The following is a 21,964-nucleotide window of genomic DNA, read 5'->3' on the forward strand; positions in this document are numbered from 1 at the left end:
ATCATCACATGACATTCTTTTTTTAAAAAAATAAGGTTTATTGCTTTTTTAAAATCTTTCTTTATTTTTTACAGACAGGGTTTCCTTCTGTTGCCCAGGCTGAAAGGCAGTAGTACAATTATAGCTCACTTCAGCCTTAAACCCCTGGGCTCAAGGGATTCTCCTGTCTTAGCTTTCTGAGTAGCTAGGACTACAGGTGTGCACCACAACACCTGGCTAAATGACAGTCTTTAAAAAAAATTTTTAAAGTCACAATAAGAAGAGGAGAAGGTCCAGAAGAAAAAGACTATTTCAATAAATGATAAGGCTTAGTGTTCCCACTGAGATTAAAGTGTACCTATGAAATCCTAGAAACTGAGGATGCAATAGGCCACCATCAAATATTGTTACAGAATAATTATCAAAATACAATTATTGGCTGGGCACAGTGGCTCACACCTGTAATCCCAGCACTTTGGGAGGCCAAGGTGGGCGGATCACTTGAGGTCAGGAGTTCAAGACTGGCCTGGCCAACATAGTTAAACCCCGTCTCTACTAAAAATACAAAAATTAGCCAGACCTGGTGGCACATACCTATAATCCTACCTACTCTGGAGGCTGAGGTAGGAGAATCACTTGAACCTGGGAGGCAGAGGTTGCAGTGAGCTGAGATCGAGCCCCTGTAGCCTGGGCAACAGAGTAAGACTCTGTCTCAAAAAAAAAAAAAAAAAAATATATATATATATATATATATAACTATATATATATATAGTTATCATTGTACTTCTGAAAGAGCAAGCTTACAAGTGGGAGAGAACCAGGCGAAGAAATAAATTATTGTTTTTTTTCAGATTTCCAACTGGATGCTGGAGAATAATAAAAATCTTCCAAATGATATAGTTTAGATCCTTTGGGTTGCAGGCATATAACATAACTTGGTCTGAAAAGGAATTAAATAATTGAGGATGGAGAAGTAGTGACAGTGGGTTTCAGGCTTATACTTTTCTATATTTCCCTGGCCTCCTCCCTAATCCAAGCTATCTTGTACCAGCGTTACTCAATAACCTTGTAACTGGTCTCCCTCATCCATCTAGTCCAATAGACACAGTCTCTGCACTACTGACAGTCTAGAGAGGAAGACACAGGTTAATCAGATAATCATGCAAATAAATAAAAAAATTATCACTATGAAAATGCTAGGAAGGAGAGGTGAACAGTGAGTGCTCACCTTTCAGAGCTCACAGGGAATTTGATCCAGTCTTTGGAGGGAGACCATGCAGGAGTTCAAAGAAAACTTCCCCAAGGAACTGACTTTGGAACTGTCCATCCCCTCTAGTCCCTTCTATACCAATTATTTGGAAAGAACAATCTGATCCTGTCATACTTGCCCTGCCACCCTGCCACACAAACACACACACACCGCTTAAAATCTTCCAACAACCTCCCATTGCTCTTGAAAGACTTAAATCCTTAATCTTTTAAAAGGCCCTGATAGGTCTGGCCTCTGCCATAGTTCTCTTGCCTCATCTTGCATGATGCTTTCCCTTGTTCTCTGTGTTCTGATAAAGAAAACAAACCTTTAATCTGAGAAATGCAAGTCCCTTTAAATTACCAGGCCCAGAGAAGCATTAAAATGTGACATGTCATGCCTATAGTCCCGGCTACTCAGCAGGCTGAGGCAGGAGGATCTCTTGAGCCTAGGAGTCTGAATCCAACCTGGGCAACAAAGCGAGACCCTGTCTCTACAAAAATAAGCAAAAATGTGACAGCAGTCATGTTTTGCTCCCCGCTTGAGCTCAATACTTAACTCTTGAAGTCACTTGCTATGTGGGCTCTAGACTAATTGACACCAAATAGCCATAACATACCATACACTAGACACCTTAACAAACTATAGTTCAACAACATATAGCCAATCAATAATCAATGTTACTTTTGTAAGCCAGTAAGAATTCATGTCAAACAAAAATTTGTATCAACCCCTTTTGTGGGCTTAGACAAAGTCCCTTGTCCCTTTTTGCCTTTAAAAATCTGCTTGTGGCTGGGCACGGTGGCTCATGCCTGTAATCCCAGCACTTTGGGAGGCTGAAGCAGGTGGATCACTTGAGGCCAGGAGTTTGAGACCAGCCTGGCCAACATGGTGAAACCCTGTCTGTACCAAAAATACAAAAATCAGCCAGGCGTGGTGGTGCACGCCTGTAGTCCCAGCTACTCGGGAGCCTGAGGCATGAGAATCACGTGAACCTGGGAGGTAAAGGTTGCAGTGAGCCAAGACTGTGCCACTGCACTCCAGCCTGGGCAACAGAGTAAGACTCTGTCTCAAAACAAAACAAAACAAAACAAAACAAACAAAAAAAAACCCTGCTTGTAACAAAGGCCAAATGGGGCACTTCCCAATGTTTCCCAGGCTGCAGTTCTCAACCTTGACCCAAATAAAGTCTCTATATTAATTTTGCCTCATTTTCTTTCCTTAGGTTGACATTTCCAACCACACTGCTTCCTTTCTTTATAAATAATTCACACTTCATACTGTACAAGATCTACATGTTATTTTTGCTTCCTAGAATCTTCACACATGCTCTTCACTACATACTTTCCAATAATCATCTAACTCAGTTCCAAAGTCAGTTCCTTGGGGAAGTTTTCTTTGAGCTCCTGCATGGTTTCCCTCCGAAGACTAAGTCAAATTCCCTACGAGCTCTGGAAGGTGAGCACTCACTGTTCACCTCTCCTTCCTAGCACTTTCATAGTGATAATTTTGTATTTATTTGCATGATTATCTGATGAATCTCTGTCTTCCTCTCTAGACTGTCAGTAGTGCAGAGACTGTGTCTATTTTGTTTATCCTTGCATCAGAAATTCCTGATACTATGCCTTGCATATAGCAGATACACAATGATTATTTGTTGACAGAATGAAGAAATACTATACATACATATATGTTATCAGGTTTATCATATAAACCAGGTTTAGTACAGCATATGCATAACATATACTACACCTAACTAGTTTGGCGAATGAGTAAATGTTGAACATTTTAAGAGCCAAAAAAGCTCTAAATAGAAGGCTACAAGACAACTTTAAAAAAAGATACGTATTTTCACTGTCTTGAAGTTTCCTTCTAAATCTGACTCTTTGGTTTACAAAAGTTAGGGTTTTTTGTTTTTCAGACAGAATCTCATTCTGTCTCCTAGGCTGGAGTGCATCTGGTATGAACATAGCTCACTGCGGTGTCAACCTCCTTGGCTCAAGTGATACTCCTGCCTCAGGCCTCCGAGTAGCTGGGACTACAGGTGCATACCACCATGCCTGGCTAATTTTTTACGTTCCATACAGACAGAGTCTTGTCAAGTTTCTTGGATGGTTTGGAACTCCTGGGCTCAAGCGATCCTTCTGCCTTGGCCTCCCAAAGTGCATATTCCATTTTTGATGAAATACTATAATGCTGATAATTTCTAAGGATGCATTTACCATTCAATCAGAAAGATTACAACATGATAGATGACTGCTTTGGAAAATGCTGCTACTTAATGGTATGTGATAAAAGTGTTTTAGACATTTGGAATCAAAGACGTGTACTAAACTACATTCAGCACTCAATGTCAAGCACACGAAAAGAAAATTCAAGGATCTTCAGCATAGGAGTGTGAAAGATCCATATCCTTAAGATATCCTCAAAAGCCAGGAACTACTCACAGTAAGGTGGTCATAACTAAAGACTTCCCTTGTATACCAGGACAACGATTAACTGAAGAGCTATACTTTATGGAAAAAACAGACCAATACCAGCACATGCTAAACTAATGGCCTCCATCTTTTCATATTACGACTTCATAGTGCATATATCCTGCCCTTCGCTTTAAAATACACTATGGAGCCAAGGAAAGTAAGTTCAAGGAATAGCAGCAAATAAGGACTTATTCAACATATAATTTGAAACTATTGTTTTAAGTCAGTAGTTTCTAACATTTCCCCCACATTCACACCACTCTCAAATTAAACTACTTAAGTAGAAATAAACTCTGAATAAAATAATTAGAATGTGCATTCCTAGGTGCCCCCCTCCACCCATACACATATACACAAATACCCACACCCACTATACTGGGGTGTATAGTGTCTCCTCAAAGTTCATGTCTACCCAGAACCTCAGAATGTAACATTATTTGGAAATACTTTGCAAATGTGATTAGTTAAGATAAGGACACACTGGATGAGGATGAGCCCTAAATCAAATCAGTGATTTCTTTACAAGAAGACACACACAAAGAACGCACGCCATGTAAAAGATAGAGGCAGAGTTTGGAGTGATGTGTGTATGTCCTACAAGGAAAGTCAAGGACTGCAGGCAACCACCAGAAGCTAGGAAGAGGCAAAGAAGGATTCCCTAGAACCTTCACAGGGAGCATGGTCTTGACACCTTAATTTTGAACTTCTAGCCTCCAGAACTGTGTCATAAGAAACATCTGTTATTTTAAGCCACAAATTAGTGGCTTAAACTACAGCGGCCCTAGGAAACTAATATAGCCATAAACACATGCACTTAAGAATCAACGTGTTTGCATGACTTGTAATCTCTATTTCAAGTTTCTCCTTTTCCAGTTGGAAGTTCTTTGATGAATTCAACCTATTGTAACTAAGGTAGGCAGCAACTTTTTCCATACTTTCCCTGCTACACAGAGTCCTTCCAATATCTGAATTTATCACCTCTTTTATCCTTGATAGTACTGGGAGATACAAATGTGTCACACATTCAGACAACTCAATGGCATTTAGGATGGCAGTAATCAAATTTGGATGGATCACGAGGTCAGGAGATCGAGACTATCCTATCATGGTGAAACCCCGTCTCTACTAAACATACAAAAAAATTAGCCAGGCGAGGTGGCGGGCATCTGTAGTCCCAGCTACTCGGGAGGCTGAGGCAGTAAAATGGCATAAACCCGGGAGACGGAGCTTGCAGTGAGCCAAATCGTGCCACTGCACTCCAGCCTGGGCGACAGAACGAGACTCCGTCTCAAAAAAAAAAAAAAGAAAGAAACTAATAAAAAATAAGACTTAAACTTAATAAGAGCATTACTTATCCTCCAATTGCCAAAAGTAAATACCTCTCTCAAATGATCATATAGATCAAGATCTGGCATGCCTGGTATAGAGAAAACAGTGCCTAGACCATTTCCCTTACTCTGGGTAATAAGTAGAGAAACTACACCTCTTACTCAAAAATGCAAGTCTCTTCAACTCTAACAATAAGAAAATGTGTTGTAGTACACACTGTAAAATGACATTCTTTACAAATAAAATGTGGTATCTAAAAAAATTAAGGCCGGGTGCAGTGGCTCATGCCTGTAATCCCAGCACTTTGGGAGGCCAAGGCAAGCAGATCACCTGGGGTCAGGAATTCGAGACCAGCCTAGCCAGCATGGTGAAATCCTGTCTCTACTAGAAATACAAAATTTAGCCAGGTGTGATGGCAGGCACCTGTAATCCTAGCTGAAGCACGAAAATCACTTGAATCCAGGAGACGGAGGATGCAGTGAGCTGAGATCACACCACTGTACTCCAGTCTGGGCAACAAGAGCGAGACTCCGTCTCAAAAAGAAAATCTGAGATTCATCTTATTGTAGCGACTAAAGTGGGAAATATGTATTTTAAGTATAAAAAGCTTCAGATATAATATTAACTGAAAAAGGTATAAAATTACTTCTAATAGATCTCAACTATGAAAAGCTATATTAAAAAGATGGCAAGAAAATATACTCTGAGCAATATAGTGATTTCTTTTTTTTTTTTTCTTTTCTCTTTTTTGAGACACAGTCTTGCTTTGTCGCCAGGCTGGAGTGCAGTGATGATCTCGGATAACTGCAACCTCCACCTCCCAGGTTCAAGCGATTCTCCTGCCTGAGCCTCCCAAGTAGCTGGGACTACAGGTGTGTGCCACCACGCCCAGATAATTTTTGTATTTTTTAGTAGAGACACGGTTTCATCATGTTGGCTAGGATGGTCTCAATCTCTTCACCTCATGATCCACCCACCTGTCCTCCTCTCCTCCCTCCCCTCCTCTTCCCTTCACTCCTACCTCCTCCCCTCCTCTTCTTCCCTCCTCCCTCCTCTCTCCCAAAGTTCTGGGATTACAGGCATAAGCCACCAGGCCCAGACTTTTTTTTCTCTTTTATTAGGATGTCTAATACATTTTGAAATGGCTTTTGAAAATAAAAGAGACTTAGGAGACATAGTAACCAAATGTAATTTATGGACTTTGGATACTGGTTTTAACAAATTAATTGTAAAAAGATAATTTTGAGACAACTGCAGAAATTTGAATATGGATAGAGAATGTCAAAACTAACAAATTATGGTTAACAGTATTAAATCTGATAATAAAGTGGTATGTTAAAAGGCTTATCAATGAAATATAAAGAACTATTTACAGTTAAAATAACCATCACTAGAAACTGCTTTACAAACGCCTAGAAAAAGAAAGTGTGTGTCAGGAAAAGGAATAAAAGAATTAGCAAAATTTTGAAAACTGTTAAAGCTGAGAATATGTGGGTTCACTTTACTATGCTTTCTATATGTCTGAAGTTTTCCACAATAAAAGTAGATGGAGAAAATGCCAATTTATTATAGAACTACCTGTCATTCTTATCTCTGGCTCTTAACTTAAAGTGGGATGTTTTAATACACAAAGGCAAAAAGATGAGGAAACCGATAGCCATACTTTTCTACTTGATAATTGAGACATAAAGTTTGTCAAATATTTGTCTGATCTGAGACACTTACAGATAATTACTATTTTATATTTTAAGGAAAACAAAAACACAAAAAAACTTGAATAAAAGCTAAAATATTTTTCAAAATCCCATCTTCTCAACAGAAATACAGTTTTCATTTATACCCTTCAAATCTTTTTTCTATAAAATCATATTGTACTATAATTTTAATGTCCTGATTTTTCCACTTAACATTCCAATATAAGCATGTTTCCATATGATTATACATTTTCTATATACATAATTTTGTATAGTTACATGATATTAGATCTAGTGGTTGTATCACAATTTGTTAATATATTCTCTTATATAAGATTAGGTTTTAGGCTTATATTAAGAGTATAAAGGAAAAAGTAAGCTATGTATATAATATGTATCATAATATTAATCATTATTATAATATTGTCATTCACAGGAATCCAAAATTATACTGAAAACATCAACTTAGAATATGCTTCTAACAATGTTATCTCATAACTGAGAAGTGACTATTGAAAATATTGAGGGTAAAAAAATTACTTTTTATGTGATTAGTTTGCCAGCCTAACTGCAGTTTTTCAATTATGATATCCAATTAAGAAAGGATAGTTGCATTTCACACAAGATAATTATCATTAGTAGAAATAAATAGCATGGCAATAATTCATTGGAATTTAATTTCATGTCATATTCTGGGACTCATTAAAGCAAAAACAAAACAATGACAAAAATCTAGACACTATTTCAAGTAGGAATTCACTTTCTGAAAGATAATACCCCATGGGATAAACAAGGATTAATTTATAACATTTTATCTTCATTTTAGAGTATGAGATCTGAAAACCAAAAACTATCCCTATGATAATAAAATGTAATGCTTCATTTGTTTAAAGACTCAATCTTCTTAGTTGCACAGTTCCTGGTGAGTCATCTGAGACCATACTGCCAAGATTAATAAAGCTAAAAAAAAAAACTCTGACATTTTTCTAGGAGATATTGTTATTAAAAGATAATAGTAATCAATAAATAGCAAGTGTGCAAACATGCCCTGGGAAATAATTAACCAGGTACGTTTACTTTAAATGCACTGTGAGGACAGATCATTACAATTAATACTTAAATTATGAAGAATTCATATTTAAGTATGAATACTTAAATACTTAAGAGAATTATATCAAACAGAAGTTCTATATGATCCACAAAAATTAGTAAACAAACAGAATGAGGCTAACCTTTAAAAATTAAAAATTTAAATGTCTCCTAATTATATACAAAAATTATGATATAATGTGATATAAAGCTATAATAAGCATGCTTTATTAGAAGAACTGTAATATTTCATTTATGAGGTTACTTACCTGGCAACATCAACTATATATATAGAATGTAGCTGAAATTTTTTAAAGGCCTTTAAATAACAAAAAGAGATCTCAGTAAGTCTATGCATGAAAGTTCACTCCTGTTTCTTTCTTTCTTTTCTTTGTTTTTGAGACAGGGTCTTGCTCTGTCACCTAGGTGCAGTGCAGTGGCATGGTCACGGCTCCCTGCAGCCCTGACCTCCTGGGACCAAGCAATCCTCCCACCTCAGCATCCCAAGCAGCTGAGACTGCACGCATCAACACATCTGGCTCACTTTTTTTTTTTTTTTTTTTTTGTAGGGATGGAGTCTTCCTATGTTGCCCAAGCTGGATTTCAACTCCTGGTGATCCTCCTGCATCAGCTTCTCAAATTATTGGAATTAACAGGCATGAGCCACCATGCCTGGCCATCCTCCTGTTACTTTTAAGAGAGGCCTTCTCTCTTACTTGCAGATTTTTTAAAATGTCTCTTATTACAGAGACATCTGTGTCATCTATCACATTGGTTATCTGATTTTCTAGTCCAAAGTCAAATTATGAAGAGAAGCAAAACTACAGGAGACAGCCACGAGAGCAACAAATAGAATATCAATCTGACGATAGGGAAGAAAAAATATGTTAAGTACAAAATATTCCTTATGAATGCTGAGTACGGGCAAAAAATCATGAACATTTCATTCATTCAACAAATATTAATTCATGCCCATAATGTGACTCTCTGATCCAAGTGCTAAGGAAAATAACAGTTAAGTAAGATAGACCAAAAAATTCTTACTTTCCTGAAGCTTACATTCAAGTCCAGAAAGACAAATAAGCAAGTAAAAAATTAACAAAATAATATCACATTTGTTACCTCATTTGATCTTCACAACACAACCCAGAAAACAGGCTGTTCTCATTCTATCTGTGATTCAGATTGCTGTGCAGGATCACAATACTACCAATTGGTCAATTTGGGATTGAACTGTGATCTAATTCCAAAGTAATATTCTTAACAATGAAAATTTTCTTCATAGCACTTGATCAAGGTTTAAAATTATACATCTGTGTGATCATTTAGGTAGTGTCATTTTTTTTCACAACTAGACTTTATATTACAAGGACAGAAATTCCATTTGGTTTTGTTATTACCAAATACCTGGTACCCAATCCAAATGCCTGGCACACAGAAGTCACTCAGTAGGTACTTGTTGATTATTCAGTGAATTGTTTTATAGGTATACAGCTATTTATCTCAGTAGCCCCTGAGAATGTGATCATGGTGATGAACCTGAGTTATCAAAAAACTTAAGTTCAGCTCTTTCCCATCTTGCAAGATGGCAGGTGAAAAAGTCGAGAAGCCGGATACTAAGGAGAAGAAACCTGAAGGCAAGAAGGCTGACGCTAGTGGCAAGGTGAAAATGAGTAACTTCAAGGCTAAAAATCCAAAGGCCGAAATCCTGTCCTTGTCAGAAGAATCGGCAGATACTCCCGATCTGCTATGTATTCTAGGAAAAGACATGTATAAAAGGAAATACTCACCCTCTAAATCCAAGATTGAAAACAGAAAGGAGAAGGTTCTTGCAGCCATTAGAAAATCAGTTGGTGGTGACAAGAATAGTGGTACCCAGGTGGTTAAACTTCACAAATTGCCTTGATACTATCTTAGGGAAGACGTGCCTTGAAAGCTGTTGAGCCACAGCAAATAACTCCAAGCCAGTTAGTACGTAAGAAAACTGCAAGCCAGCTCCCAGGAGCATTCTGATCATCCTCACTGGACGCCACAGAGGCAAGAAGGTGGTTTTCCTGAAGCAGGTGGGCATTGGCTTGTTACTTGTAACTGGATCTCTAGTCCTCAATCGAGTTCCTCTACAAGGAACACACCAGAAATTTGCCATCGCCACCTCCACAAAAATTGCTTTCAGCAATAGAAATCCCCAAACATCGCCGGGCGCGGTGGCTCAAGCCTGTAGTCCCAGCACTTTGGGAGGCTGAGACGGGCGGATCACGAGGTCAGGAGATCGAAACCATCCTGGCTAACATGGTGAAACCCCGTCTCTACTAAAAAATACAAAAAAATAGCCGGGTGAGGTGGCGGGCGCGTGTAGTCCCAGCTACTCCGGAGGCTGAGGCAGGAGAATGGCGTAAACCCGGGAGGCGGAGCTTGCAGTGAGCTGAGATCGCGCCACTGCACTCCAGCCTGGGTGACAGAGCGAGACTCCGTCTCAAAAAAAAAAAAAAAAAAAAAAAAGAAATCCCCAAACATCTTACTGATGCTTACTTTAAGCAGCAGCAGCTGTGGAAACCCAGACATCAGGAAGGTGGGGTTTTCAACACCAAAAAAGAGACATATGAAATTACAGAGTAGTGTAAGGTTGATCAGGAAGCTGTGGACTTGCAAATGTTACCAAAAATCAAAGCTATTCCTCAGTTCCAGGGCTACCTGCAATCTGTGTTTGCCCTGATGAACGGAATTTACCCTCACAAATGGGTGTCCTAAATTTCTTATGCAGAATCTCATTAAATGACTGATACATTTTGGGGAGAAAATTAAGTTCAGTACCACACAAAAAAGGCAATGTGTAAGACATTTTATTTAAACAATTCTTCCCAGTTTAATTGAAAAAGGAACTTAAGTGGAATCCACAATCCTCTTACTGTCATGGATACCTCTTTCCATATAGTTTCTAGGGTACGGTTTAAAGTCATTAAGGCACATTGAGTACAGTAATTTCTCTATATTTACCAGTTCTCGATTTAGGCTAATATAAAATTATTACATACAAAAGAGCATAACAGTGATGTTATAAAGATATATACATCAGATTGGATTGGAACCTTTATGCTTTTACTGTAATTGTTTGAAAAAATAGAATTCTTTAAAATAAATATTTAAAATGGAAGAATATTAACACTAGTAACTACTTTAGAAAATATGTTCCATTAAATTTAAAATAAAGAAGTGCGGTATAAAATTAACACACCTGCCCAAGGTCACAAAATGTCTAAAGCAAACAAAATACATAAAAGCTGTGTATTCTCATAACTACTTTGCCTTCAAGCCACTAAATTATAAAAACATTACAACTGATTAAAAATAAAAAGTTAAAATTTTGGGGGGAGGGGTGCAGGGGAGATTAAAAGTCTCAAGATGGTCTTTTGAGGAGACAGATTTTGTATGAGAATAAAACCTAACAGTGTTTTTATGCTGATTTTTAGAGTGCTTGATTTAGTTACAGAGTCCCATACAAATGAAGTAGACCAAAGGCAAGAAAGAAAACAACTTCCCAAGAGATGATGGAAAAATAGATCGTGCCTCAGTGACTCCTAGTAACTGTATAATGAATGTCTTTAGTAACAGCTGGCCTACTGTGCCATCTACAGTTGTGTGCGAAGGGATACCTACAAATGCCCCCAAATCCTTACCCTAATTCAGGTCCACATTGAAGCACTTGTTTTTAAAGAGTAAGAATAGCTGAATCAATGACTAGTATACTATCTAAGAAATAAATAAGACTATATCTAAAAGTTTAATATACTTTATGTCCTCACATTAAAATATCAATGGCTAACATTATTAGGCTGTTTCTTACATGCCAAGTTTTGTTCTGAGTTTTTATAAATGCTATTTCATTTACTTCTCATACAACCATATACTGTTTCCCAATATCTGGTATGTTTACTGTAAGCCATACATTTGAACTCTTCATCAGTGATCTGTTGAGTAGCATACTACATTTTAACAGACCCAGCATTTACCCTTCAAGATAATATTACTGTAGAAATTGGATTAGAGGGGACAGTGAGTGATTGACAAATGTGGGTTAAGACTTTATAAATTTTTTGGAACAGAGAATATAAGTATTTAGGCACCATAATAATTTTAAGATTATGTAAAACAAAGTATATATTATCACGGTAAATTACCAAATGTCCTGCTTTGTTGTTTTTTGGGTTTTTTTGAGATAGGGTCTCACTCTGTCACCAAGGCGGAAGTACAGTGGCATGATCATGGCTCACTACAGCCTCAACTGTCCTGACTCAAGAGATCCTCCCACCTCAGCTTCCTGAATAGCTGGGACTACAGGTGTGCACCACCATGCCCAGCTAATTTTAAAAAATTTTTGTAGAGATGGGGTCTCACTATATTGTTCAGGCTGGTGTCAAACTCCTGGGCTCAAGCCATTCTCCTGCCCAGCCTTCCAAAGTCTTGGGATTACAGGCATGAGCCACCATGCCCAGCCATGTTATTTTTAAATATACCTTTTTACCTGTATCTATAAACATTCTGCAACTTCCTATTATATTGTTACTATAATATCTAATGTTTGTATTAATTTACACATTTCAGCTCAGTGTGTACCTCAAAATTCATAACTAAATTTAAGAGTGCTTTTCAGGTCACAGAGGACAATTAAAATAACTGTAACTATTGGTCCTTTCCTTTAGACATTTTTCATTGCCTTCTAAAAGTATGTAAGATGACTTTTTTCAGGAAAGACAGAACAGACATCTGAGATTAAGACAGATTTGACAGATAAAGGGTAAGAATTATAAACTCAACAACTAGATCAGTCCCCATCACCAAATTTTAGGGTAACATGAAATAAGATTTAGTATTTTGTTTCCATACCAACAAACTAAATACCACATTCCTGTGGGACTAGTCAAATTTTGTTCATAGGTTTAGGATGAATAATGTCATTGAAGTATTTTTTCAAAACTATGAAGGCAAATGTGACTTCCTATGTGACTATTTTCTATTTATCCTTTTTGAAGTATATAGTTTATATCCTATTTTTCTTAACCTTTTAAAAAATACAAAATGTAAGATACATATGCATAAGTACTTAAAGCATTTATCTCATGTTTAGCTTGTAAATATGAAGCAATAACTCCCCTTACTCTTCCACTTTCCCATAACCACCACTCAAAGGTCAAGAAACAGAACACTATTAGCACTCAGGAAATGCCCCTCTTATGTGAAGCTCTTCTATTATACTTAATTTAGGAATAATGAAAGCCAAATCAGTACTTTTTACTGAGATCCTGAATAATTCAAGCACCTCAGTACAATTTGAATCCATTTTATCCTTCTGACCTCTATGTTATTGCTGTTATAGACTCTTTTTAGCCCCACTAGACTTATTTTACTACTGTTCACTTACACATGCCCATATGGTTACTTACCATTCTGTTCTTCAACCCTTCTTCATCTCAAATTTTCCATCCAGATAATATACTACTGCCCAAAGTATATCCTTTATGTTTAGAGTCTACTAATCTACTCTCTCAGCCTTGGTTTGTCTCCAAATGTTTGTCCTTCACACTCAGACTTGAAAGATGATTTCTCTGTGTATAGAGTTTCTAGGTAAATGGTTATTTTCTTTCAACATACTAATGGTACCACTCCACTGTACTCTGGCTCCTATTGTTACCATTGAGAAGTCAGCTGTCAGTCTATATTTCAATTAAGATTATGTCTTTCTCCCACTTCTGGTTGCTTTTGGACATTCCATTTATCTTTGTTTTTTCACATTTCCTCTATGTCCAGAGGTAGATTTCTTTTTAGTTGTCCTGATCCAAAATCTGTGTTTGGCCCTGAATGTGGTGTCTTTCATCAGTTCAAGTAATTTTTCAGTCACTCTCTCTTCAAATATTTCTTCTATTTCATTCTATAGTGCTTCTTCCACATCTCCAACTAAGTGTCATATTAGGCCTTCTCACTATATTCTCTACATTTTAAAATGACTCTTCTGTATTTTCCATTGTTTCATATCTTTTGCTACATTTTGGAACTTTTCTTCTGGTACTTCTTCTATGTCACACATTCTCTCTTCAATTGTGTCCAGTTTGCTGCAGAAACCACTTACTTAGTTATCATATTCAGTATTTTTAAGAAGTCTTACTTAGCCTTTTTCCAAATATGCTTATGTCACTTGATATAGTTTGTTCCCTGCTGGTATTTTAGGCCTATCTTTTATTTCTATAATTAGGCTACCATTTTAAAGTGATCAGTGTTTGATAATTCTAATGTCTGAAAACTTTATGATCTTTTTCTGCTGTCTGTTATGTGCTCCTTATTCTTACTCTTCTTGCTCTGTCTCCTTATGTTTGGTTATATTTGACTGTTTGTTAACCCCTGCCCTTGGCAAATTATTCATGAGAATTTCCCAAGGCTAAAAAAGAAGGTGCCTTCCTCCAGAGGAAATCTGCATTTGCCTCTGCCATTACAGAACCATTTAAAACTAGCGATCTCTTGGATCACTCACTGATGCAAATTTGGACTGAAAATTCATGTAAAAAGTCTCCACCATGATTAGCCATCTCAAAGATAGGCTTTTTTTTTTTTTTAATCTTCTGCTCTGCTTAGCCCCAAGGCAAATCTCCCTATGGTCCCTAGTGGTGGAGAAAGGGAAACAGTTTTACTTCTAATTTACCTTTACTGTAATGGCATAGCCCCTGAAAGAGAATGGTCCCTACTAAATACAAGGATTTTATTTCATCTTCCTGCCATGGGCAGAGCCAAGGGCTTCGACCTAGGTTATTTATTTATTTATTTGAGACACTCTGTCACCCAGGCTGAAGGGCAGTGGCATGATCTTGGCTCACTGCAACCTCTGACTCCTGGATTCAAGAGATTCTTGTGCCTCAGCCTCCCAAGTTGCTGGGACTACAGGCATGCATCACCACACCTGGCTAATTTTTGTATTTTTAGTAGAGGTGGGGTTTTGCCATGTTGGCCAGGCTAGTCTTGAACTCCTGGCCTCAAGCCATTTGCCCATCTTGGCTTTCCAAAGTGCTGGGATTACAGGCATCAGCCATCTCAACCAGCCTGATTTACCTTTAATCTATTAAAACTTCAGCTTGATTTTGCTGGATTTAGTTTTAGTTTCTCTCCTCCCTTCCCCCAAAATATATCAAAACTTCAATTTAATTTTGTCTAAATTTAGCCTCACAAAAAGCAGACTGCTGTGATTTGCTTACTTTTTGAGCTCTGGCTTTCTCTTAGCTTTTGGCTTGGCAATTAACATTTGCTAATTTCTCATTTTTGAAATAAACAAAATTTAAAAACAGAATTATCACATAATCCAGCAATTTCACTTGTAGAATACCCAAAACAATTAAAAGCAGGGACTCAAACAGATATTTGTTCATCCATGTTAATAGCAGCCTTGTTCATAATAGCCAAGAGACAGAGGCAATCAAATATCTATCCAGAGATCAAATGTTGTCTATATAAAAATAGAGTATTATTCAGCCTTAAAAAGGGAATTTTGACACACAGGCTACAACGTAGATAAATTCTGATACTATGGTAAGTAAAATAAGTTTGTCACAAAAGGACAAACACTGTGTGATCCACTTATAAGGTACCTAGAGTAGTCAAATTCATATAGAAGGTAAAGTGGGAGTTGCCAGAAGCTGACAGCAAGGAAGAATGGGAAGTTATTGTTTAGTGGGTACAGAGTTTCAGTTTGAGAAGACAAGAAAAGTTCTGAAGATGGATGGTGGTGATGATTATACAACATTTTGATTGTATTTAATGCCATTAAACTTACATTTAAAAATAGTCAAAATGGTACATTTTTGTTATGTATGTTTTATAATTTTGAAAAATATTTACGATTTTTCTTACCTACCCATTTATTATAAATACATAAACACATTAATAGTATTTATATGCTTCTGCAAAGTATTTATATGCTTAACAAGGACGTCTTCAGAAAGTGCTTTGTGGTTTAACTGTCAAGTCTGAAATACCATTAAATAGACTAAGCCCTTACTCATATAAACATTTGAATCTGAAAGATGTTTTCTTCATATAGAACTATGTGAAGGAAAAATAACAAAGGTATTGGAAAATAGCAAGACATAAGAAATAAAATTAGGCCTCATTTGATATTCTACTCCCAGTGTCAAAAGGCTCATAGAGATACATTTCACATTACTTCAATCCAGATATCTTTGAATCAAAGCTATTTCATATAATGCTATAATATAAAATTGTATCTCCAATTAATTTTAAAAATCTATAGTAATATTCTCAAACATGAGTAATATTTAAAAACTTAGATTTGTAGAATTTCACTACTATGTATTTATTTTATAAAAAGTTCAATTAGAGAATATTTTAAAAGTTGAATTCTTAACGAGTTGTATAAGCATCAATTAAGTACTTTTCATTATAAACATATTTATAGTTAAGGGATTAAAAAAAAAAAAACTTCTTATAAACCACTAACACCCTTTCCTAGGGGTGGTTACTCAGGCTCCAAAAATAAAGAAGGGGACAGGAGAGGAGGGGAGGGAAAATGAGAAGGAAGAAGGGAAAAGGAAAAATGTTTTGCTTGTCAAAGCTCCTCAGGCTCCCTTTACCACTCTTAACTACTCTATTATCACCTTAGAAACAAATGCATCCACACCTATCTTAATCTATTTCACACTACTTTTAAAGAACAGGCATATTTTCTGTAATAAGATCCCTCCATAACTTTGTGATAAGGTGTTTCTACATTTCTCACCTGTGGCTCCTTCCTTTCCCTTTATTTTAATAAAGATGCTTAAATTTCCTCCATCTTAAAAACAAAAATATTTTGTGACTTTGTATGTCCCTTTTATCATGGCCTTTAAAATCAGTGGCCTTGAAGGGTAATCTTGACTCCCTCTCTCCACTTCTTCTCCAATTCTCTTATTAATTCATTCTTACCTCTTTCTCCATCCTGCTCTTGTCAAAGTCTCTCTTGCCAAAGTCTCAACTCATTACTGAAAAAACCAACAGATATTTTCAGTACTCTCTTTGGCATATGAAACAATAGACCATGTTTCCTCAAAATTTGCTACTTTTCCTTCAGTGTTATTCTTCTTATCTGCAATATAGTCTAGTTTCTATGTTTCTGGTTAAATAGATTTATAGACTTTTTTATACATATTATCACAATTTATGGCATCTTTACAAAACATTTTAATGAAATCAGGAGTCAGGAGTATCCCCCAAAATCTTTTGTTTTACATGGTAGTTTGCTGGTTATCTGGTAACAAAGCATTTATAAAGAACTATTAAACTTAAAGATAAACTATGCATTTTAGATAACTATCAATTGTTCTAAATTTGATCACTCTCTCTTTGATAAAAAGTAGATAAAGTATTACATTATCGAGAAAATGTTAGAAAATAAATACCTTTCCTGCAAGGAAAATATGATATTTTGACAAAAAATGAGAAAATAAATGCTTTTTGAAATACACATTATGTAGCAACTATTTTAAAAAGAGTTCATTGTTGCCAAAAATGTCATTAATTAAAACATATCAGCACACTTCAGAAATATGAAAAACAAAATTTTTATCTGCTTTTAAATCTATCAAAACATTTTCATAGGTTCTGAACTTGTTAAAACTTTTGAAAGCAAATCTTTTCAATTAGTCTGCAGCAACAACTAATTGACATGAGGAAAGACAGTATTCAGTAGCTGATTTCAACAAAAACCTTTGAACTACTAGTAGACAGAATTAAAAAAACGTAATTTAGTAAGCATGGCCAATTTTCCATTTCTTTCATTTGGATCTACATATCTTTATGAGGTATCTTTTTCAAGTGTAACAGTTATTAAAAGCCAGTATTCAAACAACTACACACAATTCCATTTTTATTACATAGTATTTTATTAAGTAGTTACATGTTTCACCAACCAGACTGAGTTATTTACAAGTGAAGATTTCTGTCTTCATATTTGTGTCCCTAGGACTTTGACTATGTGGCATACAATAAATAGTTATGCAATCAATGTTCTGCAAATGAATGACCAGAAATACAGGCAAGTATATTAAAATGAAAATTCACAAACACATGAACACACACCTGTAACTATGTGTGCAACTGTGTACTACTTGATTAGGTAAACAAAGTATTATCTAAAATGGGATTAGCCCCAAATCACAATGCTTACACACCAATTTGATGTGTTTTATGGGTCAGCTTAAAATTCATTCACATACATTCTGACTTTCCTAATTAGGATATGTTCTCATAAATGAAAATATCATAGTTATCCCATACTATATGACAGAATCTTTACTTTCAACATGTTTTATCATTGATATGAGGAATGAATATAAAGTCGAGAAAAAATAAAGCAAAACCAATAGAACTGTTCCCACGATAGAACAATGGATACATAACTCAATATAAATAAAACAGTAAATTAAAGATTAGATGTTCAAAATAACCAATTGGAAATAAAAATCAAACGTTAGCTTTTTATTTATTATTATTTATTTATTTATTTTTTGGAAACAGAGTCTTGCTCTGTCACCCAGGCTGGAGTGCAGTGGCGCGATCTTGGCTCACTGCAGCCTCCATCTCCCAGGTTCCAGTGATTCTTGTGCCTCAGGCTCTTGAGTAGCTGAAACTACAGGAGCGCACCACCACAACTGGCTAATTTTTTGTATTTTTATAGAGACGGGGTTTCTCCACGTTGGCCAGGCTGATCTCGAACTCCTGAGCTCACGTAATCTGCCCACCTCAGCTTTTTATTTTAAGACTTTGTTTATATCCACTAATCTCACAAAGAATTTGATGGCTACTTAGCATAATTTTCACCATGGTATAAATTTTCATTTTATGCTATATTAGAAAGTTATTAAAATAATAAATTATATAATTTTAATACAAATATTTCCCAATATAAAATTATACTTAGTTGTCTATGGTAATTAAGGCAAAGAAGCCAACATTCCAATTTTACCTGAAAAAAATTAGACAACGCACACATAAAATGATATTCTATTAGTATATCTAATAGAATATATTCTAATTTTATCTTCAAAAGGAAAAGTTCTAAGAGAAAAGGAAACAAAATAAAGTAGAACAAATGCTGTTCCCAAAAAAGGATTAGGATTCATAGAATATAAATTTTTGCTAATATAACACAGATAAATTGCTAATAATTATCGGAGTTATTAATTATAGTCAGATAAAAATTTACCTTATATAAAGCTAAAATACAAAATGATTAAAACTTAAGCTGAATCTAATGGGTGACAGCTACCAATCTTCTGTGCCTAAATTATATCTAGGGTCTTTTCTCTTCAAAATGCATTGCAAGGACAGCATGGAGCTCAAGAATACCAAAGCTACAAAATGGAAGGTATCGTAAATAAGGCAGTACTTCTATAGCAAATGTTATCACTGCTATTCTTTTTTTAAGAAACATTATGAAACTTCCCGGAAATCTTTCTCCCTCATTCCTTGATTTATCATTACCTTAATTGTGTAAATTTAATATTATCAAAAAATGTATCCATGGTATACTGATTGTACTCTAGTAGTCCCTAATGTATTAAAAAAAGTAACTATAATACTTAAAATGTCAAAACAAAATCAAAATAAGATGAAACAGGCAAAGTCAAATTTAAAAGCTAAGCTATCCCATTGATACCTACCTCCTGCAAATGCCATTAGCCAGACATTTATGGCTACAGGATTTGGAAGAGAGGGGTGATGAAGTTGGGGACAAGTTGAGAGGGGCAATCAAACTGTTGATGATCTCAGTCAACTGTGCACTCTGCAAGGAAACAGTCAACCTTTTACTACTGCTAAGCAAGAAATGTGAGTTAAAGCTCACATGTATAGTGCCAATTAATGCTTAACGTCTCATGACACGTGTTTTTATTTCAGTAAACATTTTATTAGATAGACAATTTATACAACTGATTTTTCCATTTATTACAAATAAATCTATACTTTAATTATACATTCTTTTCCATATCCTTTTTTTATTATAGTTCCTTCATCTACCCATCCCATCATTCTAACACATTTGAACCCAGCTAACAGCCTTTATATAATATTTCCCTTGAGGCAGGAAAATTAATAATTAAAAATCACAGATACAATTTATTAAGTGCCTACTATGTGCCAGGCATTATATCAGGCACCACACATAGAATATTTCTAATCTTTACAACTAACCAGCAAAGAAGATAGTATTAGAGGTATTGACATCACTATTATTAATACCTGTACAGATGAGTAAATTCTAGCAAAGAAAAAAAGATTAAGTAGCTTGATCAAGGGCTATAAAGTTGGTATGAAACAGAACTAGGATTCAAATTCAGGCCTAAATCTAACAGCACACTGTTTCTCAATATTTTTCCTAATTCAAAAATATCAGGGTTTTTTTTTTTTTAGCACCTAAGATTTCACTGACATTTGTCCCAAATTTAAATATATGCAATAAATATTAAATTATTATAATATGCATAAATATTATTCTCAATCACAATTATAATAAGCAAAGGCCACATAAAAAGGAATAGTACATTTCTACAAAAGAATGACAACTATTTTCATTACACCCGTAATTCATCATAGAAGAAGTGGAAAATATACAGACATTTTAAAAATGAAAAGAGAGTCATTTGTAATCATACTTCAAAGAGAAAACCAGAGCTAACATTTAGGTATATATTTCTCCCTCCAGACTAAGTTTCCTGAGTATATGTAAACATGAGTGTACATTCAACATGCACACATATAATTTTAATTAAATCAGGCTACATCAATTTTTTAAAACCTAGTTTTCCTACTTAATATAGTGTGACTAACTTTTTAAAACATACAGACGTAGTTCAACATTTTCAATACTGCAAGATACTCTATTGTGAAATAAAGGGGTATATGGAATAATTAGTTTAGAATGCATCATTTGTATGAAACTAATAACATGCTATTAGAAATGAGACTAAATAATATAATAAAGACTAATATTTCATCCCTTCAAAAAGTCTTTCATGAGAAAGACCTTGAAATGTTTTCATCATTTATTTTCAAGATAATATGCACCTAATGATGTCATTTTAAAAATTATTACTCAGTTTTTAGATTAAAGCTCATTTTTAAAATCACCAATAGAAATGGATTCTTCATCCATTTAGCAAGTAATCATTAGTTTAGTCATGCAAATAAATTCTGAAGTATCTCATATCTTCTGACTGGAAACACTAAAACACTCCTGTGATTGTTCCACCTCCAAAAAACATCATCTAAAATCTTTTAAGCCACTGGAAGTCGCTAGTTGGATATATGTGAATAATGGGCCAGGAAGGGGGAAATTACAATCCCTATCTTTACCCTAAGAATCAGCCTACTCTGGCCCAATAAAATCTCGCATACCTGAGTCATATGGGGAATACAGGGAATAGAAAAGTCACAGAGAAAATGTGAATGAGAAAAGTAAAATTAAGAGAAGCATAATTTGAACTCTGAAAACAAAAACTAATCAACTGTAAGTTAAAACACTAGCTACTCTTAACAAGATTTATAATGTAAATACACCAGTAGCAAATTCATTTTAAATCACCTAAAGCAGAAGTCCCCAACCCCCGGGCTACTGATGGGTACCTGTCCATGGCCTGTTAGAAACCAGGCTGCGGAGCAGGAGGTGGGCAGAAGGCCAGCAAGAATTACCACCTGAGCTCCGCCTCCTGTCAGACCACCCACAGCATTAGATTCTCATAGGAGCTCGAACCATACTGTGAAATCCACGTGCAAGGGATCTAGGTTGCTGCTCCTTATAAGACTCTAATGCCTGATGATCTGAGGCGGAACAGTTTCATCTCAAAACCATCCCCCCACCCCCACCCTGTGGAAAAACTGTCTTCCACAAAACCAGTCCCTCATGTCAAAAATGCTGCGAACAGCTGACCTAAAGTACTAAAAATAAGGTATTAATACTTTTCAATTTATGAACTGTATATTATCTAACAATGCGAGCATGTATTAATACTATGAATCAATAAGTTATTTTTTAAATGATAGTCTACAACTCAATATTGCCTTTATATGTTAACTTCCAACTCTAACAAAACTACTTTAGTCAAGTTGAAAGATTA

General features: G+C 35.5%; 1 protein-coding gene and 1 pseudogene across 6 annotated transcripts in view; one reads left to right on the forward strand and one right to left on the reverse strand.

Annotated features, from left to right (window-relative positions):
• Nucleotides 1-21,964, reverse strand: part of KANSL1L (KAT8 regulatory NSL complex subunit 1 like) — a 139,987-nt gene that overhangs the window by 58,026 nt on the left and 59,997 nt on the right. For all 6 annotated transcript variants that reach the window (XM_077957499.1, XM_015110878.3, XM_077957498.1 and 3 more), the window contains exon 5: nt 19,514-19,635. In XM_077957499.1, coding sequence (XP_077813625.1) covers nt 19,514-19,635 — 122 coding nt within the window. The remainder of the gene's footprint in view (nt 1-19,513; nt 19,636-21,964) is intronic.
• LOC144333555 (large ribosomal subunit protein eL6 pseudogene) lies at nt 9,387-10,790 on the forward strand (annotated as a pseudogene).

Source organism: Macaca mulatta, chromosome 12, assembly GCF_049350105.2.
Source record: "Macaca mulatta isolate MMU2019108-1 chromosome 12, T2T-MMU8v2.0, whole genome shotgun sequence".
Lineage (NCBI taxonomy): Eukaryota > Metazoa > Chordata > Mammalia > Primates > Cercopithecidae > Macaca > Macaca mulatta.